Genomic DNA, 26661 nt, shown 5'->3' on the forward strand with positions numbered 1-26661 from the left:
ATAGAAAAAAATGTATAAAATGCCGTATTAAAACTGAAAAGCTGAAGGGTTTCGAAAGGGGGACTCAGTTTAATTAATCGATAAAGTGGCGTACGATATTGGTCGAGTAAATACGATACGATTTGCGGGTTTGATTAGTTCCTATTTTTACTAGTAAATTGACTAAAAGCAACCCATCTAGTGTGAGCGAAACTTTAAGCTGGATTCGGACACAAAAGTGACATTGAACAAGGAAAATACAATTCCCACGGGTTCTAAGTGGACTATTCACACTCAGCCCGGCCGAGTGAGTATGAATAATCCCATAAGAACTCATGGGAATTATATTTTCACTGTCACTGTTGTGTTAGTAGGTAACCCGTGCTCCGCAAGGGTCTAATTAAAAAAATCTGGTGTGGTACACTCACACAACTTTCCTTGCTCATTGATCTATAAGCCTCATTCTTAAACGAGGATAATTTAGGGGAATAACATTATGCCGATTGGCGGCTAAAACTACGATTATACTATTGTTATTGTGTTCAGAGTACATTTTCCTTTGTTTGAATTATGAAATTTCAGGATTTTTTGAAAGTTGTCAAAACAGACAGCTGTTCGGCAAATAAAATATCGACATGTATTCTTTTGAATAAACTGCTCTACCTACCTACCTCACGCACGAGAAAGAGGTTACAAAGTAAGTTTATCAGGGATGGGGTGGACCCCCTGTTAGTTTCTCAGGAAGGAGACTTATTCCAGTTGATAGAGCTGATATATAACTGATGGAATAAATCGGTCAAGTCATTTTCGAGAAAATCGTGATAGGAATTTAACAAAATTCATTCTTCTCAGGAATATTACGGACCTCCTGCAATTTTCCCAGAAATGGGACTCATGTCAGTTGATAGGGCTTTTAAATAGCTATCTATGGTATAAATTTGAAAAAAAAAAATCGTTAGAGCCGTTTTCGAGAAAATCGTGAAAAACATGGTTTTTTAGTAATTATCCGCCATTTTTTCCGCCATCTTGAATTGAATTTTATTGAATTTCTTATTGTCGTGTCCTCATGGTATAAGGACCTTAAGTTTAAAATTTCAAGTCAATCGGTTAATTAGAAATGGAGTTATCGTGTTCACAGACATACACATACACACACACACACACACACACACACACACACAGAGACCAACACCCAAAAATCATGTTTTTGGACTCAGGGGACCTTGAAACGTATAGAAAACTTGAAATTGGGGTACCTTAATTTTTTTTGGAAAGCAATACTATCCTTACCTATGGTAGTAGGGCAAGGAAAGTAAAAAACTTGACCTACTGAAATCCTGAAGAATTTGAAATAGGCCTATAACCATACTCAGTAAATTAATAATCAATATGTAGAGTTTCAAATTGATCAGTTCAGTAGTTCAGACGTGATGATGCGTCATTCGTGAATTTCCTATCCACTACATGTATAAGCCAATTCCTTCCTATATTATATAGTGAGATTTATTTTCTACTGTGAGCATAGGTTCATAAGGAAGGATGGCGTTCAAAAAAAATCCCACTTTAGTTAAGAAATATATCTTGAAGGTCATCGAATGCAATAAATCGTACAATGACTGAATGAATAACTCTCTGAACGTGGAACATACAAAAAATGAATGGAATAACTAATTAATTGATGACAAATATTATGAACAGGTTTCAGTCATGAACTTACTACTTTTGAATGGTGTTTTAGTGACAGCAGCAAACACGAACAACAATTATTTTTTCCTAAGAACATTAAACAGTCGAGATAGGTAAGAATATTTAGAGGAAGATAAATTACTAAAAAAAGTAATTTATAAGAATGGGGGAGTATTGATGCTAAATAGTCCTAAAAAATGATAAATTTTCAAGACATTAACTAGTCGAGATATTATGTAAATGACAGTCGAGATGCAAGAACGATGTTTACCTACAACAAAAAATATCTTATACGAGAGAGGGAGAATTAATGCTCAATAATTCTTATGTAAAATTCTCAAGACACCAGTCAAGATATATTGATGCAAAACAAAATGCAGTGATGTTTTGTAAAAGAGGTATATTTTTAGGATATAGGAGTATTTTTAGCTTAATAAGTATATGTTGAATATTGCTCACAAATTTTACTTTCCTTGCCCTATTACCATAGGTAAGGAAAGTATTGCTTTCCGAAAAAAATTAAGGTACCCCAATTTCTAAATTTCTATACGTTTCAAGGTCCCCTGAGTCCAAAAAACTGGTTTTTGGGTATTGGTCTGTATGTATGTATGTGTGTGTGTGTGTGTGTGTGTGTGTGTTGTGTGTGTGTGTGTGTGTGTGGTGTGTGTGTGTTGTGTGTGTGTGTGTGTTGTGTGTGTGTGTGTGTTGTGTGTGTGTGTGTGTGTGTGTGTGGTGTGTGTGTGTGTGTGTGTTGTGTGTGTGTGTGTGTTGTGTGTGTGTGTGTGTGTGTGTGTGTGTGTGTGTTGTGTGTGTGTGTGTGTGTGTGTGTGTGTGTGTGTGGTGTGTGTGTGTGTGTGTGTGTGTGTGTATGAGTGTATGAGTGTACACGATATCTCATCTCCCAATTGACGTAATGACTTGAAATTTGGAACTTAAGGTCCTTTCACTATAAGGATCCGACACGAACAATTTCGATCAAATGCAATTCAAGATGGCGGCTAAAATGGCGAAAATGTTGTCAAAAACAGGGTTTTTCGTGATTTTCTCGGAAACGGCTCCAACGATTTTGATCAAATTCATACCTAAAATAGTCATCGATAAGCTCTATCAACTGCCACAAGTCCCATATCTGTAAAAATTTCAGGAGCTCCGCCCAATCAATGCAGATAGATTCCCAATTATCAGGCTTCAGATACAATTGAAACAAAAAAAATCAAGTGGAGTAGATTGAGCATGAAAATCTCTACAATTAATATTCAGTAACATTTTCACCTAAAATTGAAAATAAGCTTTAAATTCGAGAAAATGTGATTATTCAATTGCTAATTATTGTTGATTCTATTAAATCATTCACTATGAAGAGATAGCAGACCTCATGTGTGTCTCCAGCGTTATTGCCCTGTCACCAGCTGGCTCAAATCTTTAAATAGTAGGCTTGAGATGCGCGGGAACACTAGCGTCAGGTGATCAATTCTCATAACGGCAAGGAAAGTTGTGTGAGTGCGCCACACCAGATTTTTAACCTTGAATACTCAATACAAGTTGATATACAGACCCATTTTTATGCAAGAAAAATGACAACAAAAAATAATGTTTTTCTAAAGCGGGAGTAACTTATTAATGCTAAATAGGGCTCACAGATGTTGAATTACTTCAGACTCAACTAGACATTAGACTAAGGCTAGGCACACACCATTTAGACAAGACAAGACACGTTTAGTCACATAGTTGCTTATGAAGATATGTTCAATTGCAATGACTAATCAGTGTGAATAAAGTCATAAGCAGCTATGTGAAGTATGGTGACTAAACGTGTCTTGTCTTGTCTTGACTAACTGGTGTGCGCCTAGCCTTGGACAACTAGAATTAGACATAAATAAATAAAATAAATAATTTATTTTTGTCAAAGAACAATTAACTGGAGTAACCAATCTAAAGATGTACAGCTATTCTCTGCTAGGATAAAAGAAACATAAATGACGAACAGAGAAAAAAATAAAAAAGGTTATTCAATTTATTCAATCATTCAGAATTACACAACTTTCAGAAGAGTACCACAGGCTTACGCCCAAAACTGTTCCAATTCTAATTTATACAACAGTCCAAATGCAGCTAGGTTATGTGTCACTCATTCTCCTATAATTACACACTCAATTTACAATTCAAAACACACAAAAATTATTTTTAAATTGAGAATACTTCAAAATTGAATTAAATCAATCACAATTAATTAGAAAATTCCAAACTTTGAAAAAACTATAAAATTTTGAGACCGAAAAGACAAACACGCTATTCAGAACTTATCACAGCTTTATTTTACAACTTTTATTTCATTTATTTATTTATTTCATTTATTCATATGCAAATACAATTCAGGTAAAAACAACAGGCATTTGCCCAAAACTGCTTCAAACCTTAATTTGGAATACACAGTCTAAAGGTTATGTAACTTACGTAACGTAAATAATAACTCAATTCGCACACAATTTTAAATCCACAAAAATGCCAAACCGTAAAAATAATGAAGAAAAAAATAATTTATTGAACGTAAAAGTAATGAAGAAGTATTTACGCTCAATAATTATCCTCACATACATGAGGAGGAGCAATTACAGCGTTTACACTATACTTTGAATACAATAAAATGCACATGTATCCCTCTTCGGAAGCTCTAGGCTATTTCAACTATTTTAGTGGAATTCACTTCAAACTGTCAGTTTACCTTACAAATGTAACACCAATGTTTCCCATTCAATCAATACTGACAGCTTGCAGTGGATATACATTAATCGTATACTAGGTTTTGTGTTAATGACCGAGCGAAGTGAGGTCTAAGATTCAAGTCGACGGTTTGGCATTTCTCTTAATGTTTAAATGTTTATATGTTGCGCATTTATGGCGAAACGCGGTAATAGATTTTCATGAAATTTGAATGGTATGTACTTTTTTAAATTGCGCGTCGACGTATATACAAGGTTTTTGGAAATTTTGCATTCCAAGGATAATATAAAAGGAAATAGGAGCCTCCTTCATACGCCAATATTAGAGTAAAAATCAGACTATATTCATCAACTGACAAGTGATTACACAGATGTGTGGAGAAGCCAGTCTATTGCTGTATTTCCATAAGGTCTATAGTTTCAATCAGGTACTTGTGGATTAGTATACTGCGTGAGGTCTACTGTTCACAGAACTACTTAACTAGTAAAGACAATTGAGGATAGTATTCATTGGTATCATCAGATACTAAAAAAAAAAGAAATATGATTTAATTTAGCAACAAATTTTCACTCCAACAACAGTAGCCTATTTTTATGCTTTGTACATACAGGAGGAGACTGAGAGAGGGAATATTATCAGACAATAGGAAAGAACATTGGTTTACTAAAATATAGGCTGCTCTTTTTTCCATTTTTTATTGTAAAACATGATCTTTATTCATGGGTTTTTTCTAGTTGACCGAGCGAAGTGAGGTCTAAGATTCAAGTCGAAGGTTTGGCATTTCTCTTAATGTTTAAATTTTTATATGTTGCGCATTTACGGCGAAACGCGGTAATAGATTTTCATGAAATTTGAATGGTATGTTCCTTTTTAAATTGCGCGTCGACGTATATACAAGGTTTTTGGAAATTTTGCATTCCAAGGATAATATAAAAGGAAATAGGAGCCTCCTTCATACGCCAATATTAGAGTAAAAATCAGACTATATAATTTGACAGGTATGTTCCTTCTTTAATTGCGCGTCGACGTATATACAAGGTTTTTGGAAATTTTGCATTCCAAGGATAATATAAAAGGAAATAGGAGCCTCCTTCATACGCCAATATTAGAGTAAAAATCAGACTATATAATTATTCATCAACTGACAAGTGATTACACAGATGTGTGGAGAAGCCAGTCTATTGCTTTATTTCTACAAGGTCTATAGTTTCAATCAGGTACTTGTGGATGAGAATACTGCGTGAGGTCTACTGTTCACAGAACTACTAGTAACAATGGATTCAAGTAATTCGAATGTTACGTTTCAGACTTTACACTAATTCGAAAACAGCTCATTTATATTGCTCCAAAAATTATAAATAATATCCCAAATGATCTCACCAATCAAAAAGTGATTAAATATATCCCACCAACCGTTAAAAACTGGATAATTCAATCTTATTACTTTAATATCAACGTAATATAGGCTAGATATTTTCCCCTAATAGTTCGACATCTTATTTTTTGAATTATGATCTAAATTCTTGAGTTCTGTAATGTCTTTTCTTTTACTTTTGTTATAATGTAATTTTTGCTACTCCTACTGGCGGACAAGTTATAATTTTGCCAGTAGAAATCCACTATGTAAAATAAATAATACAGTGTAATATGTATATTAATAACTATGCTATTTTGCTTTTGAGAGCTTGTATTTTGATTTTGTAATGTGTACGTTTTTGTGGAATAAATTTGAATTTGAATTTAGGTTTTATCTAGTTACCTTGGGTTAAGCACAGCTCTATACAAGTAATCGTATACTAAGATTCACGTTAGACTGTCAGCATTGGTGGAATGGGAAGCATTGATTTTATTTATTTATTTGAATTTAATAAATTTCACACTTTTTGACAATTCCAATACTCTGATAAGAGTCTCTGGGGAGCTTTAAAAGCAAACAAACAGATAATACACAAATCAAATACATGATTAGAAAAGGACCAACAGGCCTAGCCCAAAACTATTCCCTTTCCGAATTTTGATTGAAGTATGTCTAAAACGTCGGTTATTTTGCTTCACTTTAAATTAAATTACGAGTCCAGGAATATACAAAATTTAGAATTTAATTAGATTGAGACCCAAAAATAATGAAAATATTTCAACCAAACTGTAATCCAAAACTTGAAAATTTTTAATCATTCAAAAGTTTAGAAACCATAAGGAAGCCTGATAGTTTGGAGTATATCTTACTACAGTTTATGATAATATAGTGAGGTCCACGTTACAATGGCAGTGAAGAAAGATAGGAAAACAGCGTTGCCAATTCTTTACCTTGCCACAGCCTAGAAGATAGCTGATACCTGTATATTCAATACAATATCAAATGTTCATTCTTGTTAAACATAATCAATTATATTTTATTAAGAAAGTATATTTTATCAATTATTTTATAATGCATTTTCATAAAATTCTAAAATTCATAAACTTTTACTATGATAATAATCATGTTATTGAGATTGAATATTGAATGAAAAGATCTAATTATCAATAAATCAGTGGTTTTTTGACAATTTCTTAGTCTTTTTCATTCAATATGAATAATTACCACAATATCAACTTCTCAACTACACAAAAAGTGATTTTATTAATAAATTTAATAAAATAATAAATTTATGGCAAATAAAAAAGACTAAGAAATTGTCAAAAAACCACTGATTTATTGATAATTAGAAAGACCGGTTTCGGTTATTACACCATTGTCAATCTCTGATAAACAGAGTCGAAACCGGTCTTTCTAATTATCAATAAATCAGTGGTTTTTTGACAATTTCTTAGTCTTTTTCATTCAATATGAATAATTACCACAATATCAACTTCTCAACTACACAAAAAGTGAGATTGAATATGTTAGTGATTAATTATATTTTTTCTTTGTTAAAGAAAAACGATATGGCAACGTTGCGGAGCTAGAAAAGATAGTGCAATCTGTTTTGTCGAATGATAGACAACGATAGGAACATAAATGTTAATCAAATACAGAAATACTGCCATTATAACGTGGACCTCACTGTATAATGTTATAATGAACATTGCTGGTTGACTGATTTTTATGCTGTAGAGTACCTCGTAAATTGGCAGCTTGTTCGAATTCCACTGCTCAATGCGTTCCTTGCACTTGTCGACTACAGTTACTTGGATGTTGGGACATTTCAGGGCTATAACACTGCAGGTCGGACCTCCCACGTATCCGGCCCCTATGCAGCAGATTTTATCGATCGGCATCTGAAATTTGAACAATATTATCAAAATAGATAAAATTTTACTGTCAAAAGATTGTAAGAACATAGCGGTTAAATATCTAAATTGATTAGATTTAATAAAAAACTCAAATTATTTTCATTATGGAAAAGTACCACAACATTACACAACATATATATCCTATTATATTAAGCGAGCAATTTCTGTATATATCTGGCTATTTTTATATCTGGTTATTTATGTTTTACGGATCTCGAAAACGGCTATAACGATTTTTACGAAATTTGGAACATAGTAGGTTTATGATATAAAGATTCGATTGCACTAGGTCTCATTCTTTGGAAAACTCGCTGAACGACATTAAAAGGATAAATTTATTCATCCTTGGAAAGCAAATGATAATTTCGTCGTCTCTCGATAACAGAAAATGCGTGTGCCTGTGTGGGAGAAAGACAGAATTATTTCCAGCTGTGTAATCATAATCAATCAGCGAAAAATTTTATCTAGATAGAAAATTTAATCGATTTGAACAACATAATCTGATTTCTTGACATGACATGATAATCCTCCTAAACTAGAGTATATCATAATTTTCAAAGTTGATCATTATTTGACAATTTCAAGTGATTAGTGAGTGTTATTTTGTTATTCAATTTGGTTTGTATAAATATAATCTAAATTATAAATGTTTTTGTTTTCAAATGTTTGAACAGATAATTGAACTTGAATTCAAGTCTATGGAACATAACCTACTTTCTGGACTATTTATAGTGTATAAATCAAAATTCGGGAAAGAAACAGTTTTGGGCTGTGCCTGTTAGTACTTCCCCAATCATTTTAAAGAATTATGTTCGGTTTATCAAAAGTCAATAAATAAATAACGAGCGAAGCTCGGTGCTCCAATATTATTAGAGAATGCAAACAATGTAATAGAATACAATCAGCTATTAGAAGCTATACACTGAATTTTCTGTATAGATAGTATCGTAATAGAATTGATATTGTAGAATTTTTTATAAATTAAATTGTGACTGAAATATGTATTAGGCTAGCCTTTTATTTATTTAAGTGATAAATGATAAAATTTTATAAGTTACAGCTTCATCAGCCTCTAGTATTACTAGAAATTGATTATGATGTAAGAACTAACATTATTTTTTCGTTATTTTTAAATGATAAATAAATGACTAGTTATACAATACAAATGACTATAACAACTGCAAGTTGTTTTATCCACTTTCATTTGGAGACTTAAGGTAGGCGCACAAAGTTCGTCATCGGACGGACGGCACGCATCGGACGATTAGATTTTATGCATTGTTTTCAATTGGAGTGCGCATACGGCATACCTATCCGCATCGTATAGGTATATTCTTTTCCTACAGTTACGTTGAAAAGTGGCCATTGCTGCACTAATTACAGAACGCAAAGAATCACTTTTCCGCTCTAGTGCGGGAAAAATTTTTCTGCACTCCAGATTTGCAACATGGCAACGCAAAATACTTAGTAGGTTATATGGAGCAACAGTGCAGCAAAATCAAAATGAAGTTGGTAACAGTGACTGGTTGGTGACCTCTGCTATAGTGAGCAGAGGTGCAACGAAGCACAACGCGCTAATTATTACATTATATATTATAACCAAGGACAACATTTTTATTCAATTTGACAATAAATTAAGGTTTTTATCAATAATAAAATTACACAGAAAAACATTTGATGGATTTCAGGCAATTTTACCCATAATTACCCACTGTTCATATTCAATGGTAACTGTAGGAAAAACTTAATGTGAAATACGTGCGCAAAGTTCCTCTGCTGCACTCAAGAAACCATTCCGGTAAACGTTTCTTTCGGTGCAGCAAACTGTCACTTTGCGCACTAGTTGCACAAATAACTAACTATATCCTATCTACATTCTTATCCACATCGTATAGGTATGCGCACTCCAATTAAAAATAATGCATCAAATCTAATCGTCTGATCCGTGCCGTCTGTCCGATGACGATCTGTGTGCGCCTCTACCTGTAAGCAGCAAATCTGGAATTCACCAAAAGTGTTCTCACCTATCACATAAATGTCTGCATCTTGTTAAGATTTTAGAGCTTTATTGTGTCTGGTTGATTGTATATTATTCATTTACACTCTACAATCTTTTTAAATTCATTTTATCGTTCTACATAGACTCATTCATATGAAATATCTTCTTTTTTTTAATATTAAAAATGTAGTTTTTAGTAAACATTGGGGATAATTGAATTTCCTGATACCACGGTCAGTTTAAGCGCTAATAATAGAATGGCCTCATATTTTTCACAGCTTCAATCATTAAGTGGCGTCAATTGAACTGTACAATGAGATCTCAAATCTAGGTCGGATCTTAAACTTATTGGTTACAATCAGTTTTGTATCCATGATACAAGGATACTTTTAATTTTCCAAGTTTCTTTACTTGACCAAATTCAGTGTTTGTTGAATCCTCTTCAGAATAAAAATTTCTTGGGACTGTGACTTGAAAATGAAAGCAGTAGATTCGTTCACAAGGATTTTGGCATTAAATTTAAAGAATTGACCCCATTGAAGTAAATAATTTGATATGGAATTTATAGGGACAGGTATGAGTAAGCAAATGAATGAAATCATAATATTTTTGATGATTAGCTTTATAATAACTTCTTGTTTCAACTAATTTTTATTTGCTTGGAATTAGTCAATATAAGTCTTTATAATAACTTGTTTCAACTAATTTTTATTTGCTTGGAATTAGTCAATAGGCTATGGTACCTTATATACAATTTGTGAAGATAATACAATTTTTCCGGTGTTCCCTCGATTGAAAGAAAATTCAACACAATTTTTGGGTGGAATAAAACTTTATAAATAGTTAGAACAAATTGGAATGGTAAGATAAAAATAAAAATAATTATTTAGAGCTGAAAAAGCGTAACATCAATCTTATCATTCCAACTTCCTGTTCTACTTAGAAATTGTTTTTATAATGAAAACTAATGTTTAATTTAAAGAGTACTACTAGCTACCGGAAATAATTCTTGAGTTCCAAAATATTTAATATACTATTTTTGAAGATTTCTAAAGAACTGAATAGTAAATTCTTGGTATTTATAATTCTCAATATTATAGAATTTTGCATTTGAGATCTATATTAGTTGAGTAAACTAGTTACTTCAATATTCATTGTGAAAATAATATTATTTTTACTACTGAGGTACTAAGAAAGACCATTTACTGTATCACCATACACCTATTATGTTGTAAAATGTTGTAATACCATGGTACCGTAGGCTATATAAGTACTATAATATACTGTAGTAATGAAGAGCATAGAGTCCATAGTTGAATCAAGAACCGATTCATTTTTGTACTGATATATTATTACATTTTTGTAGTCTAGTATGAAAAATTAGTTTTTTAAAAAAAACTTGAAAAGTTAGTGTTATTGGTTATAAGAAGGTATAGTGTAGTTATCTAATCATAGCCAAAAAGATGTTCTTAGTAGGCCTAGTCATGTTAAACACTCAAGAAAAATTGGTTACATCATTTTAGCAATCTTCTTAGAAACATTAACTTGCTTTCCCGTTATCTACAAGGAAAACCATTGAAATAGTCATAACTCATAGTACTGTGATTGTGAGAACCGATTCGAACACTAACAATACAGCTTTTTAGTTTTAACAACAGCATAGTAATTGTTCTATGCGCTACACTTAAAGAACAGTAAGATTGATAGATTTTCAAACTGTGATAGATGTTCCTTAGAACAATAATCTTTATCGATTCATGCACAGTGTTTAGTCATTCTTGGTCTGTTAAATATATCGATATAAGTATGTATTATACAATAGGCCTAGGTATTAAATTCTTTTTATGAATAAGTTAATTATAGAATAATCTGAAGAGAAACTTTTATAAAAAAATAAGAGAATGGTTTTTTCATAAATTTGGCAAATGTACCAATAATAGATTATTCTATAATAATATAATAGTTATTATCCACACTCTTCAGTGGACTTTTAATGTCGTAGATATTGAGAAATTTTTTGTAACTATGTTTTTTTTTAAATGTTAAGTTGAATACTCTATTATTGCTATTCTAATCTGCACGTTCAATCAGAAAAGAATAAACAGTAATGTTGCCAACTGAGTATTCTAATTATTGCATTGCAATTAGCACCTTTGTTCAATTAGTTTCTCTCAACAGAGTTATTGAATGTAGTCCCATCACTCATATATTTAGGTACCTACGGTACTCAATTCCATTATCAAACGAGTTGTCAAGTATGTTGGAATATAATGTACATTTAAAAATGGATAGATGCATCTACAGAGATGTTGGACCTATCTGAGTGTGGTTTACAAAAACAACATTATTTACATTTGGAAATATGTATCTGCAATAATTGGTACATTGTTTTAATAAATTGCACATTTTATTAGAGAACAATAATAACTTACTGTACGTTCAGACTAATTTATATATTTCCACTTCAAATATTACCTTAAAGCCTGTAATTGATTATAAATTTTAAAATGCAGTAGGCCTAGTTGACGACCTCACCTATGATTATGATGCTATATTCTATTTTATCAAGAAAAATAATAATAAATTTGTGCCGGGCACTGTCTTTAATTCAGGCCTTTTCCCAAGTTATAATAGTAAATTTAATACGCAATAGACTAGAGCCATTATTGTAAGTGAGTTAGCGAAATAAATTATTTTCTCTCTCTATTATGAACGGCCATGACTTCGAGTTTCCCATGATAGATATTTAAAAATTGTGGCTCCGAGTCGTCGAGGAATGTAGATTATGGAATTATCTCTAAAACTTAGCCTTCTTGTCGCGACATAAAATGCGATAAGTTGGAAAACAGCAAGCATTGAAATTATAACAAACTACCGATTTTGCAGTTACTATTTGGTCCAAAGGCTGTAGAAGCCACGCGACGATTGGTCAAATTGATTCCATTCGCCCAATAGGAGACCTGTTTCTAAATACAGTAGTGGGGATTCCCCAGTCGAGAGACCAGATTACGTTCCGGAGGACACTTTGCTAGGAGCACTACGAGAGTAAAGATGTAGTCACTATGTTTCCCCCTTTTTGGGCAGGTTTATAAGTTTATTTCAGTAGTTAATGTAGGAGCTAGTTTTATTTTTTATTAATGTTTAAATTTACTAGTAGTGCCATGTCCTGAAAGGTTTAATTGTGTTTCTTCATCATGTACGAATAATTGTTTCTTCAAATAACCGCTAAGGTACGTAAAATAAGGTTAAAATATAATTTAGGTAAATTAATTAAGTGAAACTTCAATCAAAAGATTTTATCAACAAAGCCTGTTATTTTTCAAGTTAATAATATTGATTGAGAATAATCCTTTTGATTTTATTAGTGATGGAAGATACTTATAATTTTTTTCTACAGAAGTATAGAAAGTTTTCAGTTACGTTACATGTGAGTTATTGTTCCTGGAGATATATTATCGTAGAGTATTGCTGAAAGTCAGGAAGATAGCCTTTAAATTGGAATGAAACTTTTAAGAATTGTTCATATTGAGTTTATGACATTTTTTAATTTATATTTTTCAGACTCTGTTTTCTTATGTCATTAAGGCTTTTGAATGATTTAGTAAATTTTTTATGATAGAAATCTTAATAGATGAAGAAGAAAGTTTTTCTTCTCCAGGAAATTAATATTAATGAATGTTCAAATTTTAATAGAATTTAAATTATTTTCTATGTGTCTACTAATTTTATTTAATTAAAGGTGAATCTTATAAGGCAAACATTATCTTTCCTTAAAGTGAAATTTTCAATATTTTTTTTCTTTTATTGTGTTATAAAGTGTCTTGTTTTATTAGGTGATAAATTCATAATTTCAGTTGATACTAGTTTTTGGACTTGTATTTGTAGGTAAATCAAATCATAAACTCTGGAATGTTCATTTTTAATTAAGGTTCTGAGCAGTTTTGGGCGAATGCCCGTTATTTACACTTGGATTGCGTCCTATAGTTCATAAATAATAAATAAAATAAATGTTGGCTGGCGCACAAGTTTCCAACAATACTAGCCGAGCTACTATATGAAAAATTATATTTGATTTCGCAAACCAAACGAAAAATATCATATAAGTTAGCATCATTTCAATTTGAATTATTTGTGAAGAAAGATCCATTAATTCTGATAAAAAGAATCAGTAGTTTAAAGATAAAAATCTATATAAAATGAGGATTCAAAGAATGAGAGAATTTAATTAATTGTAATCAATAGATAACTCCTGTTTTAGCTTGTGATGAATTGTAGGAAGATTTAGAAATTAATGCTGTAATACATTTATTTACAGCGGTTCATGTGTGTCCCCAAACCAACTTCTTGTACTACCACCCCTTTGGTTCCGCAACTTTATGTAAAACCGCTTCAAGACACCCGTTCAGACGACAGGTCTAGGGACGTAAGAGGACGTCGCCGTCAAGCCAAATTCAACCGGTAAAAGCTCACCGCCAAAAACAAGGTACTGTAACCCCGACGATAAAGCAACGTACAAACCAACGAAAGTGCAGTGTAGTGAAACAAAGGTTCATTCGAGAATGTCAATAAAAAGTGGGGATTCAAAATTATTATGAAATGGGTTATATGGGTTACTATCGACGAAATTTGGGTTCAACGGGTTTTTTTCTTTCTTGAGTAATTTCATGTTGAAATTGATTGGTTATTTTATGACTGATCTTGTTTGGTTTTGTGACGTATTGCTATCTAAACGGGGATAGTAATGCGCCCCCGAATCAGATGAAGAATGTCAACAAAGTAACATGATATTGTTGTTTCTGTTGTTCGATTTTAGCTGCCAATGTTTATTGAAGCTGTTTGTATTTTTCTATTATTTCAAATTGTAGTGTTATTCTATAGTATAAACCTATTATACCTGATTTAATAGGTTTATACTATAGAATAACACTACAATTTGAAATAATAGAAAAATACAAACAGCTTCAATAAACATTGGCAGCTAAAATCGAACAACAGAAACAACAATATCATGTTACTTTGTTGACATTCTTCATCTGATTCGGGGGCGCATTACTATCCCCGTTTAGATAGCAATACGTCACAAAACCAAACAAGATCAGTCATAAAATAACCAATCAATTTCAACATGAAATTACTCAAGAAAGAAAAAAACCCGTTGAACCCAAATTTCGTCGATAGTAACCCATATAACCCATTTCATAATAATTTTGAATCCCCACTTTTTATTGACATTCTCGAATGAACCTTTGTTTCACTACACTGCACTTTCGTTGGTTTGTACGTTGCTTTATCGTCGGGGTTACAGTACCTTGTTTTTGGCGGTGAGCTTTTACCGGTTGAATTTGGCTTGACGGCGACGTCCTCTTACGTCCCTAGACCTGTCGTCTGAACGGGTGTCTTGAAGCGGTTTTACATAAAGTTGCGGAACCAAAGGGGTGGTAGTACAAGAAGTTGGTTTGGGGACACACATGAACCGCTGTAAATAAATGTATTACAGCATTAATTTCTAAATCTTCCTACAATTCATCACAAGCTAAAACAGGAGTTATCTATTGATTACAATTAATTAAATTCTCTCATTCTTTGAATCCTCATTTTATATAGATTTTTATCTTTAAACTACTGATTCTTTTTATCAGAATTAATGGATCTTTCTTCACAAATAATTCAAATTGAAATGATGCTAACTTATATGATATTTTTCGTTTGGTTTGCGAAATCAAATATAATTTTTCATATAGTAGCTCGGCTAGTATTGTTGGAAACTTGTGCGCCAGCCAACATTTATTTTATTTATTATTTATGAACTATAGGACGCAATCCAAGTGTAAATAACGGGCATTCGCCCAAAACTGCTCAGAACCTTAATTAAAAATGAACATTCCAGAGTTTATGATTTGATTTACCTACAAATACAAGTCCAAAAACTAGTATCAACTGAAATTATGAATTTATCACCTAATAAAACAAGACACTTTATAACACAATAAAAGAAAAAAAATATTGAAAATTTCACTTTAAGGAAAGATAATGTTTGCCTTATAAGATTCACCTTTAATTAAATAAAATTAGTAGACACATAGAAAATAATTTAAATTCTATTAAAATTTGAACATTCATTAATATTAATTTCCTGGAGAAGAAAAACTTTCTTCTTCATCTATTAAGATTTCTATCATAAAAAATTTACTAAATCATTCAAAAGCCTTAATGACATAAGAAAACAGAGTCTGAAAAATATAAATTAAAAAATGTCATAAACTCAATATGAACAATTCTTAAAAGTTTCATTCCAATTTAAAGGCTATCTTCCTGACTTTCAGCAATACTCTACGATAATATATCTCCAGGAACAATAACTCACATGTAACGTAACTGAAAACTTTCTATACTTCTGTAGAAAAAAATTATAAGTATCTTCCATCACTAATAAAATCAAAAGGATTATTCTCAATCAATATTATTAACTTGAAAAATAACAGGCTTTGTTGATAAAATCTTTTGATTGAAGTTTCACTTAATTAATTTACCTAAATTATATTTTAACCTTATTTTACGTACCTTAGCGGTTATTTGAAGAAACAATTATTCGTACATGATGAAGAACACAATTAAACCTTTCAGGACATGGCACTACTAGTAAATTTAAACATTAATAAAAAATAAAACTAGCTCCTACATTAACTACTGAAATAAACTTATAAACCTGCCCAAAAAGGGGGAAACATAGTGACTACATCTTTACTCTCGTAGTGCTCCTAGCAAAGTGTCCTCCGGAACGTAATCTGGTCTCTCGACTGGGGAATCCCCACTACTGTATTTAGAAACAGGTCTCCTATTGGGCGAATGGAATCAATTTGACCAATCGTCGCGTGGCTTCTACAGCCTTTGGACCAAATAGTAACTGCAAAATCGGTAGTTTGTTATAATTTCAATGCTTGCTGTTTTCCAACTTATCGCATTTTATGTCGCGACAAGAAGGCTAAGTTTTAGAGATAATTCCATAATCTACATTCCTCGACGACTCGGAGCCACAATTTTTAAAAATCTAACATTGTAATTTAATTATTATTTATTTCAATTCAAATGAAATATTATCAATAAAAAAAACTTGAAAATGGGAATAATCCTATCTTAAATCCCTTGGGCCCGGTTGCACAAAAGCCGGTTAAATTTTAACTTTCGATTAATTTCACGAGAACCAATACCAATCAGAAAAGGGTTTTTTTATGACGGCTTCTCTGATTGGTACTCCTGGAATTAATCACGGTTAAAATTTAATCGGCTTTTGTGCAACTGGCACTAAGTTTTGTGAAGTGCTCTAAAAAATGACACAAGTTTATCCCATTTGCAGTTGAAATTAATTTATTGACATTGGATCCTATGCAGTTTCATGGTTCAGACCCAACCTAAAACTGTGTAGGTCCATATTCATCTCTCATTTTTAATATTTTCATTCGTTTAACTTAAGCACAGATAAAAAATCATGATCATGATCATTATCAGGATTAAATCTTTGAAATTATTCCTCTCCCCCCCCCCCGAATTTGATAAATTAATACCGTACCGTACCTACATTAGGCTATTCAACAAAAATTCATAACTGACGATGCTCATAATACTAATCTACGTTACAGCTTCTTTTGCTAAATTGTACTTTTTTTTTAATTTTGGGAAATAGTATTTCCCAAAAATTTCCCTGCAATTTTCAAGCAATATAATCGAAAGTTTTTTCTTGTTCATAAGAAATAAAGATTGGTGATGGTTTCTTGATTCATTCCGAGTTGCGATGTATTAACACACTTTTTTCTATGTACCGTATTTCACACGACATGCAGTCAAATATTATTTGTCTGCATGTATTGTGAAACACATAGAAAAAAGTGTGTAAATAAATATTATTTCTCAGATGAGAATTCAACGACTCATTCAACACTTCCTTATAATGGAAGTATTTCCCTGATGATGACACTTACTTGAATTGCGTCACCAAGAATAAGACTCAAGGTAATGAAGAACAAAGTACATAGAGGCTGGAACACGTCACATCAAACCTGATATTCCTCACATTGTTAGCAATTTCCTTGAAGTGGATTCAATCATAATCTAATAATAAATAAATTTTATATAAGAAAGAAATCTATATTATATGGTATTTTCTGCGAGAATTTCTATTTTAAACTTATATAGTATCAATGAGCAATAGCTAAACAATTGGAACAAAAAATGAAAATTGAACCATTCTTTGACCCGGATTTATTAATGAACTGGACTTCTGTAATACTCTACAAGGCTGTACACTTTTAATTTTTCAGGCCTGTTGTTAGTCACAGATAAAATGGATAACATTACTTCATAGTTTATTGTTGGAAGACCCAATTCACTTATTTTTGCTGTTTTCTTGAATTTTCCATAAATTTCCTTCAATAATTTTAGTTTTTGTAAAATTAAAAATCAGAAATAATCTAACTGTACACAGAGTTTCCTTAGAAGTAAAATGAAATTCAACTTCAAAATATATATTATATTGTAACTTCTTCAAAAGTCAAATTAAGGCTTATTTTATTATTATTTATGACAATAAATATAAAATAATCTTCAATGACATCCACGTACAAATTTTGTAACAGTTTAGTTGGTTGTTGGAACTAACTTCTTTAACTTCTTCAAAAGTCAAATTAAGGCTTATTTTATTATTATTTATGACAATAAATATAAAATAATCTTCAATGACATCAACATACGAATTTTGTAACAGTTTAGTTGGTTGTTGGAAACTATTATAAAATGAATAGGTATGGGAATCGTCAGCAAACAATGTTTCTTGTAAGAAAATTATAACATATAATATTATGAAACATTCTATTTAATTTATAATAGCAAAAAATGACATGTACCTGGTTCTCATCTACTATAAATTATTCCAGATAGAGTTAGATTGTATCTATTCATTAATTATGATAACTAGAACTACATCATTCTCTTCTAAAATTCAAATTTCTCACACATTTCAAGAAGGGTTACATGAAATCATTCTGAAGTTCAGAATAGTAATGCACAAACTTTTCCCCATAGTGAGATTTATTTTGAACTGTCAGTATCCCTTATAACAGGCCCGGCCCCAGGGGTGGGCGGACCGGGCGGCCGCACAGGGCGGCAGATTTTTTGGGGCGGCAAATTTTAAGGAACGGAAAATTTTTAAATGCAAATAAATAATAAACTCAATGTGAATAGTAAAATTTTATGAGTAGCTTTTCCAAACTCAAGCTAATGAAGACATATATCTAAGATCAACAATGTCCCAGGAACGTCTAAGTGGTCTAGCGAACATAAAATAGATCAGTCCCTAGATCTTGAAGAACTGGAAAAGGAATTTTTCTATGCAAAGGTCAGACGAGTTCTACTTAATTAAACAAGTGTGTTGAACAAACTCGTGTTGTAGCAATTGTAGTTTTGATTACTTAGCAAGTTAAATAGGGCCAATACCCTGTTGCAGTCTCTTGATTTAGAACTACCATCTTGATTATGTTCTCTTATTGTGTACCGTATCTGTTCCGAACATAAAAATAGTTTAATCATATTTTGTGTTACTGTTCTAGTCGTCAATTGAATATTATAGAGTGAAAAGTTTGGAACACAATTTTCAACTCCACAGCTCTTTTAAGGATAGTAAGAGGATTAACATATCAAAAGTCCTCACCCCTACCTCATGTGCTAAAGGAGTGGAGGTGGTTTGAAAGTACCATTTTTTCATTTTTCTCATATATCTCGGAAACTATGCATCTTATGAACATTTGTACACTGTACAAAATTAAATTGAAGCTCACAAAATTACCAACAAGTTTTGTTCTCTACATTTTCTTCATATCTCTTATAGTTTCTGAGATATCCGCTCTTGAAGGTGAGACATTTTTTGAAAAAACACTTCTGCCTCCAATTTTTTCATCTTTTCGGCCTTATAATTTTTGAACGATTGATGAAAAAAAATCCGTGCTGATTATAAGCTGACGGAGCATCAAATATCTTCAATTTTATGTATATTTTCACTATTTTACGCATTTCCTATGACTGTTGCAGCAGTTTTAGTGTTGAGAGTGAAAGTTTTGTTTGGTAAAGGATTTTGATAAATCTGATACTTTTTGAGATATATATGTTCTATTTGGTACTTCAAAACCACCTCCACTCCTTTAGCACATGAGGTAGGGGTGAGGACTTTTGATATGTTAATCCTCTTACTATCCTTGAAAGAGCTATAGAGTTGAAAATTGTGTTTCAAAATGTTCTCTCCATACCTTTATTTGAGCATTCGTTGCATGCACTTATTCCTCAATATTTATATTTGTCAAATATTTGTTAAAATGTCATTTTCAACTTGAACAGCTGATAACCTTCGGGCAAATTTTTAAGTAAACAATTATTAGACGGGATACCTGGTTGGTGGGGGAGGGGGGCGGCATTTGCCGATTTCGCCCAGGGCGGCAAAGTCCCTAGGGCCGTGCCTGCCTTATAAATATCTTAATTAATGCTTATCAATAAACCAATGAACTGATGCTGAAAGTTTATATGAAATGATTTCACTATGGGAAGATCTTAGTGCAGATCTGTTTACAGATCTCCTCTCTTCAAATCTATGTTCTGAAGAGAAGTTGTAATGAGTGACAGAGTAACAAAGACAGAAAAGGGCAAGAAGGTTGAGAAACTGGTGGGAAAGAGAGGATACAAGAGAGAAAATGAGATGAAAGACGTGAGAATTAGAAGATGAAGCCACTGAGAGGAAATGCAAGCGAGCAGGTTTACAAAATTCTGAATAAACTCGACTGAATCACAGGAGAATCCTTTCAAAGAAACTGCTTGATGACCTTCAAGGTCAAGAACCTTTGCAGGCCTTTAGAAGCAAGCACAGATATCCATTAAAAGATATTTCTTCGGAAATAATAAGCAATCATCATTTTGAAAACAGGAAAAACTTATTGATTGTTGAACAGAGAATAGTTCGTTATTTCTACCAGTAGAAATGCTCGAATAGAATGGATTAAGATCCTCCATTTATTCGGAAATGTTGTATCTTTACCTACATAACCAGAAACTTGTAAATAAACTCAATTGAGGACATATCAGGAATGCGATTGAATCAGTAAATTTTGATTTTAGCTTTTTATAATTGTGGGAAATCGATCTCTTTGAGGCGACAACTAGTATTTCAACTTGATATAGAATAGATTATTAGTGTGATTCACTTAAATTAGTATGAATCATGAACCTAAATTGTTACGTACTGTAATTATATTTGTAATAGAACAATCATACACATACAAGTAAATAATATTTTGTAATTGTATAAATATGGACATGGTTATCTTTCACAAAAAATATTTATATGTAATTATGAAATCATGCAGAAGGAGTCTTTCTATTTCTATGCGAATTATATTAGAAAGTTATAACAATTATAGCTATGATGAATCTCTAAACAAATATATGCAGTATACCTGTATTTGGTAGAAATTTCATTTTCATTGGAGGTCTATCAGAGTTCTGAAATAATTTCATTTTCAATTTAAATTTCTATTTCTATGCGAATTATATTAGAAAGCTAAAACAATTATAGCTATGATGAATCTCTTAACAAATATATGCAGTATATTAGGTAGAAATTCCATTTTCAATGGAGATCTATCAGAATTCTATCGATATCGATAACAATTCTATAAGAGATTGTCTGCAGTAATAAAGAAACATTGTCGACCAGACAAATATCAAATGAATAATATAATAGCATTAAACATTTTGACAGATATTAAAACTTAAAAATCTGGTGTGGCGCACTCACACAACTTTCCTTGCCGTTATGGAAATTGATCACCTGACGCTAGTGTTCAAAGATCTGAGCCAGCTGGTAACAGGACAATAACGCTGGAGACACACGAGCTCCGCTATCTCTTCATAGTGGATGATTTAATAGAATCAACAATTGCCAACAGTTTGCAATTGAATAATCACATTTTCTCAAATTTCGAGCTTATTTTCAATTTTAGGTGAAAATGTTACTGCACATTTATTGTAGAGATTTCCATGCTCAATCTTTACCACTTGAAATTTTTTGTTTAAATTGTATCCGAAGCCTGATAATTGGGAATCGAAAATCAAAAGTTGCATAGATGGGGCGGAGCTCCTGAAATTTTTACAGATATGGGACTTGTGACAGTTTATATAGCTTATCAATGACTATTATAGGTATAAATTTAATCAAAATCGTTGGAGCCATTTTCGAGGAAATCGCGAAAACCCCTGTTTTTGACAACATTTTCGCCATTTTAGCCGCCATTTTGAATTGCATTTGATAGAAATTGTTTGTGTCGGATCCTTATATTGTAAGGATCTTGAGTTTCAAATTTCAAGTCATTCCATTAATTGGGAGATGAGATATCGTGTACACAGACGCACATACACTCATACACACACACACACAAACACATACAGACCAATACCCAAAAACCACTTTTTTGGACTCAGGGGATTTTGAAACGTATAGAAATTTAGAAATTAGGGTACCTTAATTTTTTCGGAAAGCAATACTTTCCTCACCTATTATAATAGGACAAGGAAAGTAAAAATAAGTTTCTTCAGATATAAGTTGATAAATTTTAATTTTTCTAATCACTTTTATTTTTCAATGATACAAGAAAAAAATTGATGAATATGAAGGATGATTTGTTTTAAACTTAAGTTACAGTAATAAATACCGGTGTGATGATAAAACAGCTGTAATATTTATAATCTGTTATCTCTGTTACTAAGACACATATTTAATGTCGAATAAAGCTCGTGTTGAGTCCAATTCTATTACAATTTATTCGACATTAAATATGTGTCTTAGTAACAGAGATAACAGATTATAAAATATTACAGCTGTTTTATCATCACAATCTTCCCCCCTTAATATCAATCGGCACTCGTGGGGTATGGGGCGAGCTGGCGAAGTGAGACTGTCGATTCTTGGTCCAGGTGTCAATAGCCAGGTTGGTAATGGTTTTCCATTACTTGAGTTTCTTGCATGTAAAAACATCCGCTCATGTGGTGTGCAGTTGGTGCTTGTGCATAATAGGGAACGAATAGAGTTAAGGGCATCGGGGAGAACTTGTTCCCAGTGACTGTTGTTCAAACCTCTCGATTTTAGGGCTAGCATCACACTTTTCCATATAACTCCATTGTACCGTTCGACTTGCCCATTACCGGCTGGATTATAGGGCGATGTTCTGCTGCTGAATTCCTTTTGATAGTAGGAAATTTTTCAAAGCTGATGACATAAACGATGTTCCTCTATCGGAATGTATGTAAGACGGTACACCAAAAAGAGAGAATAGTGATGTAAGGTGTTTTATTACTGTATTAGTAGTCATGTCAGGACAGGGGAAGGCAAATGGGAATCTGGAATATTCGTCTATAAGAACTAAAATATACTTGTTCCTTGAACTTGATTGTAGTGGGCCTTTGAAATCCATATTAAGACGTTCAAATGGTCGAGTTGCTTTGATAAGGCGGCCAGTTCCTTTGGCATAGCGTGGTTTCATTTCAGAACATACTTCTTTTACATCATCTATTGAATATGGTAAGTTCTTTGTTTTGGTCCAATGATGGAGTCGAGTAACTCCTGGATGACACAGGTCCTCATGAATTTTTATCAGTTTCTTTATATCTGTATGGCATCCAACAGTGGCACAGACTCTTGATAGTGTATCTGCTGGTATATTCTCTTTTCCAACTCTATAAATTATATTGAACTTATATTCTGACAATTCAAGGCGCCATCGTTGGATTTTGTCATTCTTAATCTTGCTGGTTTGTTTATTACTAAACATGAATGAAACTGATTTCTGGTCTGTGATAAGTGTAAATTCTCGTCCAAGTAAGTAATGTCGCCATTTCCTGATTGATTCCACAATGGCATAAGCTTCTTTTTCCACTGCAGAGTGCCTAGTTTCAGAATGATGTGGAAAGAGTTCTTGAGAAAAACGCCACTGGTCTCTCATTCTGTGTTAATACTGCTCCAATAGCGTAATCTGAGGCATCAGTTTCCAAAGTGAACGGGACTTTTTCATCAATGTGCACTAGAACTGCAGATCCTATTTCTTTCTTTAATGATTCAAATATATTTCTGCATTCTTCATTCAACGTTTGTTCGCCACAACGACGGCAGATCCTATTTCTTTCTTTAATGATTCAAATATATTTCTGCATTCTTCATTCAACGGGAAGTGTATGGTTGAAGAAGATGACAAAAAACTCAAAACAAGAATCGCAAGTTGAAAAAGTTGAATTAATCGAGAGTAACCCTGAATATGCGTTTGTTCGCCACAACGACGGCAGAGAATCGACAGTCTCACTTCGCCAGCTCGCCCCATACCCCACGAGTGCCGATTGATATTAAGGGGGGAAGATTGTGATGATAAAACAGCTGTAATATTTATAATCTGTTATCTCTGTTACTAAGACACATATTTAATGTCGAATAAAGCTCGTGTTGAGTCCAATTCTATTACAACCGGTATAATAGAAAGCCTAATTGGAATACGATTTATGAAGTTAAAATTTGGTTTTCCTATTTGTATTATAAAGATACATAGATGCAATAAAGTTGAGAAAAATATTCTAATGACGGTTTCCTTAATCAATTACCGAATTTTCAATATACAGTAATCTACTGCAAGTAGCAGATGCACTGTCCTTTAGAGTGATAGAGGAATTTCCTGAACTATTTTACCTCAATTATAGTAGTTTTGCTCATTTGACGTAAAAATTGCATGTGAAATCTTCCTAGTCTGCTTGCTTAGAAGCTCAACACAACTAGACAGCTAGACTAAAACAACTTGTAATGCGATTGCAAATTGTAGTTTGCAATTAACTCATGATATTGAATTTTCTGCCCAAAACTAGTGGACTGTATAAATGAATGAAGATAGAGAAAATGATTGAAAGGCTAATTATTAGAATAGATGGACAGGAAAAATCAATATAATAAATACCGGTGCACCCTTGTGCATGCACTTGCCTTGGCCAATAGCTTGTCCATGCAAAAGGATAGATGGCACCTTTGGTAGCTCAAGGGATTGTAGATAAAAGGAAAAAAGGTTGTCAACACCAAAGTAGTTGAATAAGCAATTTTAATGCTCAAAAGAAAATTATTGAAAAAGGTAAAAAATATAAGTCAGTTGGAATTGATTACAATAGATAATCAAAAAATATATATGAATGATATTGCAATTAAAACAATAACCAACAACAAATAATAGAAATTTTATAAGAATTTCCTAGAGAACAAAGTTAAGTGTAAAATGCTTAAGAGTGCTATTAAATTGAAACATAAATCCACAATTTCTAAAAAGTTGACAATTATATTATATCTGATGTCAGACCAAGAAAACAATGAAGTTTAACAAATTGAAATAATAGAAAAATAGCAAATTATTTGAAAATGACACTCAGAAGAGCTCAATAAAAAATTATTACAGGAATTTTTAAATTACTGAAAATTTAAAGGTTGAAGCTAAGAAAAATCAATCAATTTAAAAGAAAAATATTGAAAATAGTAAATCATAATAATAACCAGGATTAAACAAATGTTTGTCTGTGAACCTAAAACAATCTGGAGTGAATTAATAATAATTATGAAATGTACAAATTTGAAGTTTCATTATTGGAACACAGATATTTAAAATGGTAATTACAGAAATGTGATTCTGAAGGAAGGTGAAAAATAGAAAAGGCTAGGTTAATAGCTAGCATGAAAATGTAAACAAATTGTATAAAGATATGAAATTTCAAAACTGAAATTACACCTAAACTTCAAGTGCAGATCCAAAAATATAGAAAAATAACTAAGAATTGATTACTAAGAAATAACTCAAGTTGAATACTTAAAGATAATAAAAACAATAAAATGAAATAAGGTTACAAAAATATTAAGCAACCTAACAACTTGACATAGGTCAATCAAGAGTTAAAGAATACATTTGTTCATGTTTAGTCATTTATCATGGACTAGACAAGATAATAAATGATATTGAGTTGACAAAGCCGGCAATAGAAAAAGTTGACAAAGCTGGAAATAGAAAAAATCATTCAATATCAATAGTCAAAAATACTTGTATGTAGACTGTACTTGACAAGTTATGATTAAGATCTCAAACTGGAGGACATAACCTAACATAAATAGTAAAGGTTGAACAAGTGATTAAAAAAGTGAATGAATGAATCCTTATTAAAGACTTAAATACCGTATGTGAATAAAAAGAATTAAAAACTTGACCTGAATGGTATTTCCCAGTATCTGGAACAGTGGATACCGGTACAGCTCAATGCTTCTCAGAAATGAAGTTGGCTACAGCAGACATTCTCAGCGTGCGACTTGGACAGAAGACCTCGAAGAGTAGAATATTCACATGAATAAGTGCAGGGACACACGATCCGGCGAAATCGCCGTCCGACGTTTTCGCCGGACGAAGCTTCGCCGTCCGGTTGCAAGAAGTACACAGGAAGGCATGGGGCAGAACACACGACTCCGGCGACGCCGGCGACGGCGAAAACCCCGGTCCGGCGAGAAATTGATCCGGCGATATCGCCGGATATTCTCTACTTCGCCGTCCGGTTTTGCCGCCGGAAAGCAGTAGCAGGGCATTGTACTATATGTGCAGGGACACACGATCCGGCGAAAACGCCGGACGGCGCTGTCCCCACCCATGCCACTTCTTTATTTATTAACATTTGTAACGTTACAAATGGGTAGGGTAGGGTTAACAAGGGTAGGTTACAAGGGTAGGGTTGTAAGTAGGGATGGGTATCGATACATCGATGTTCAGGTATAGCAATCTATCTCATATTCTAGGTACACCTGACAACAATTCTCCTTGTATTATGAAAAAGACCTAATTTTCAGCTTCAAGCATCATCACCAACTACATTGTCCTCACATTGATATTTTGCACAACGACATAAGTTCTTGAGAT

At 32.5% G+C, this 26661-nt stretch overlaps 1 protein-coding gene across 1 annotated transcript in view; it reads right to left on the minus strand.

Moving 5' to 3' along the window:
• Window positions 1–26661, minus strand: part of LOC120352067 (UDP-glucose 6-dehydrogenase-like) — a 118579-nt gene that overhangs the window by 36715 nt on the left and 55203 nt on the right. The window contains 1 exon segment of the mRNA XM_039431574.1: window positions 7486–7644. Within this exon segment, the coding sequence (XP_039287508.1) occupies window positions 7486–7644 (159 nt within the window).

This window comes from Nilaparvata lugens, chromosome 6 (assembly GCF_014356525.2).
Source record: "Nilaparvata lugens isolate BPH chromosome 6, ASM1435652v1, whole genome shotgun sequence".
Classification (NCBI taxonomy): domain Eukaryota; kingdom Metazoa; phylum Arthropoda; class Insecta; order Hemiptera; family Delphacidae; genus Nilaparvata; species Nilaparvata lugens.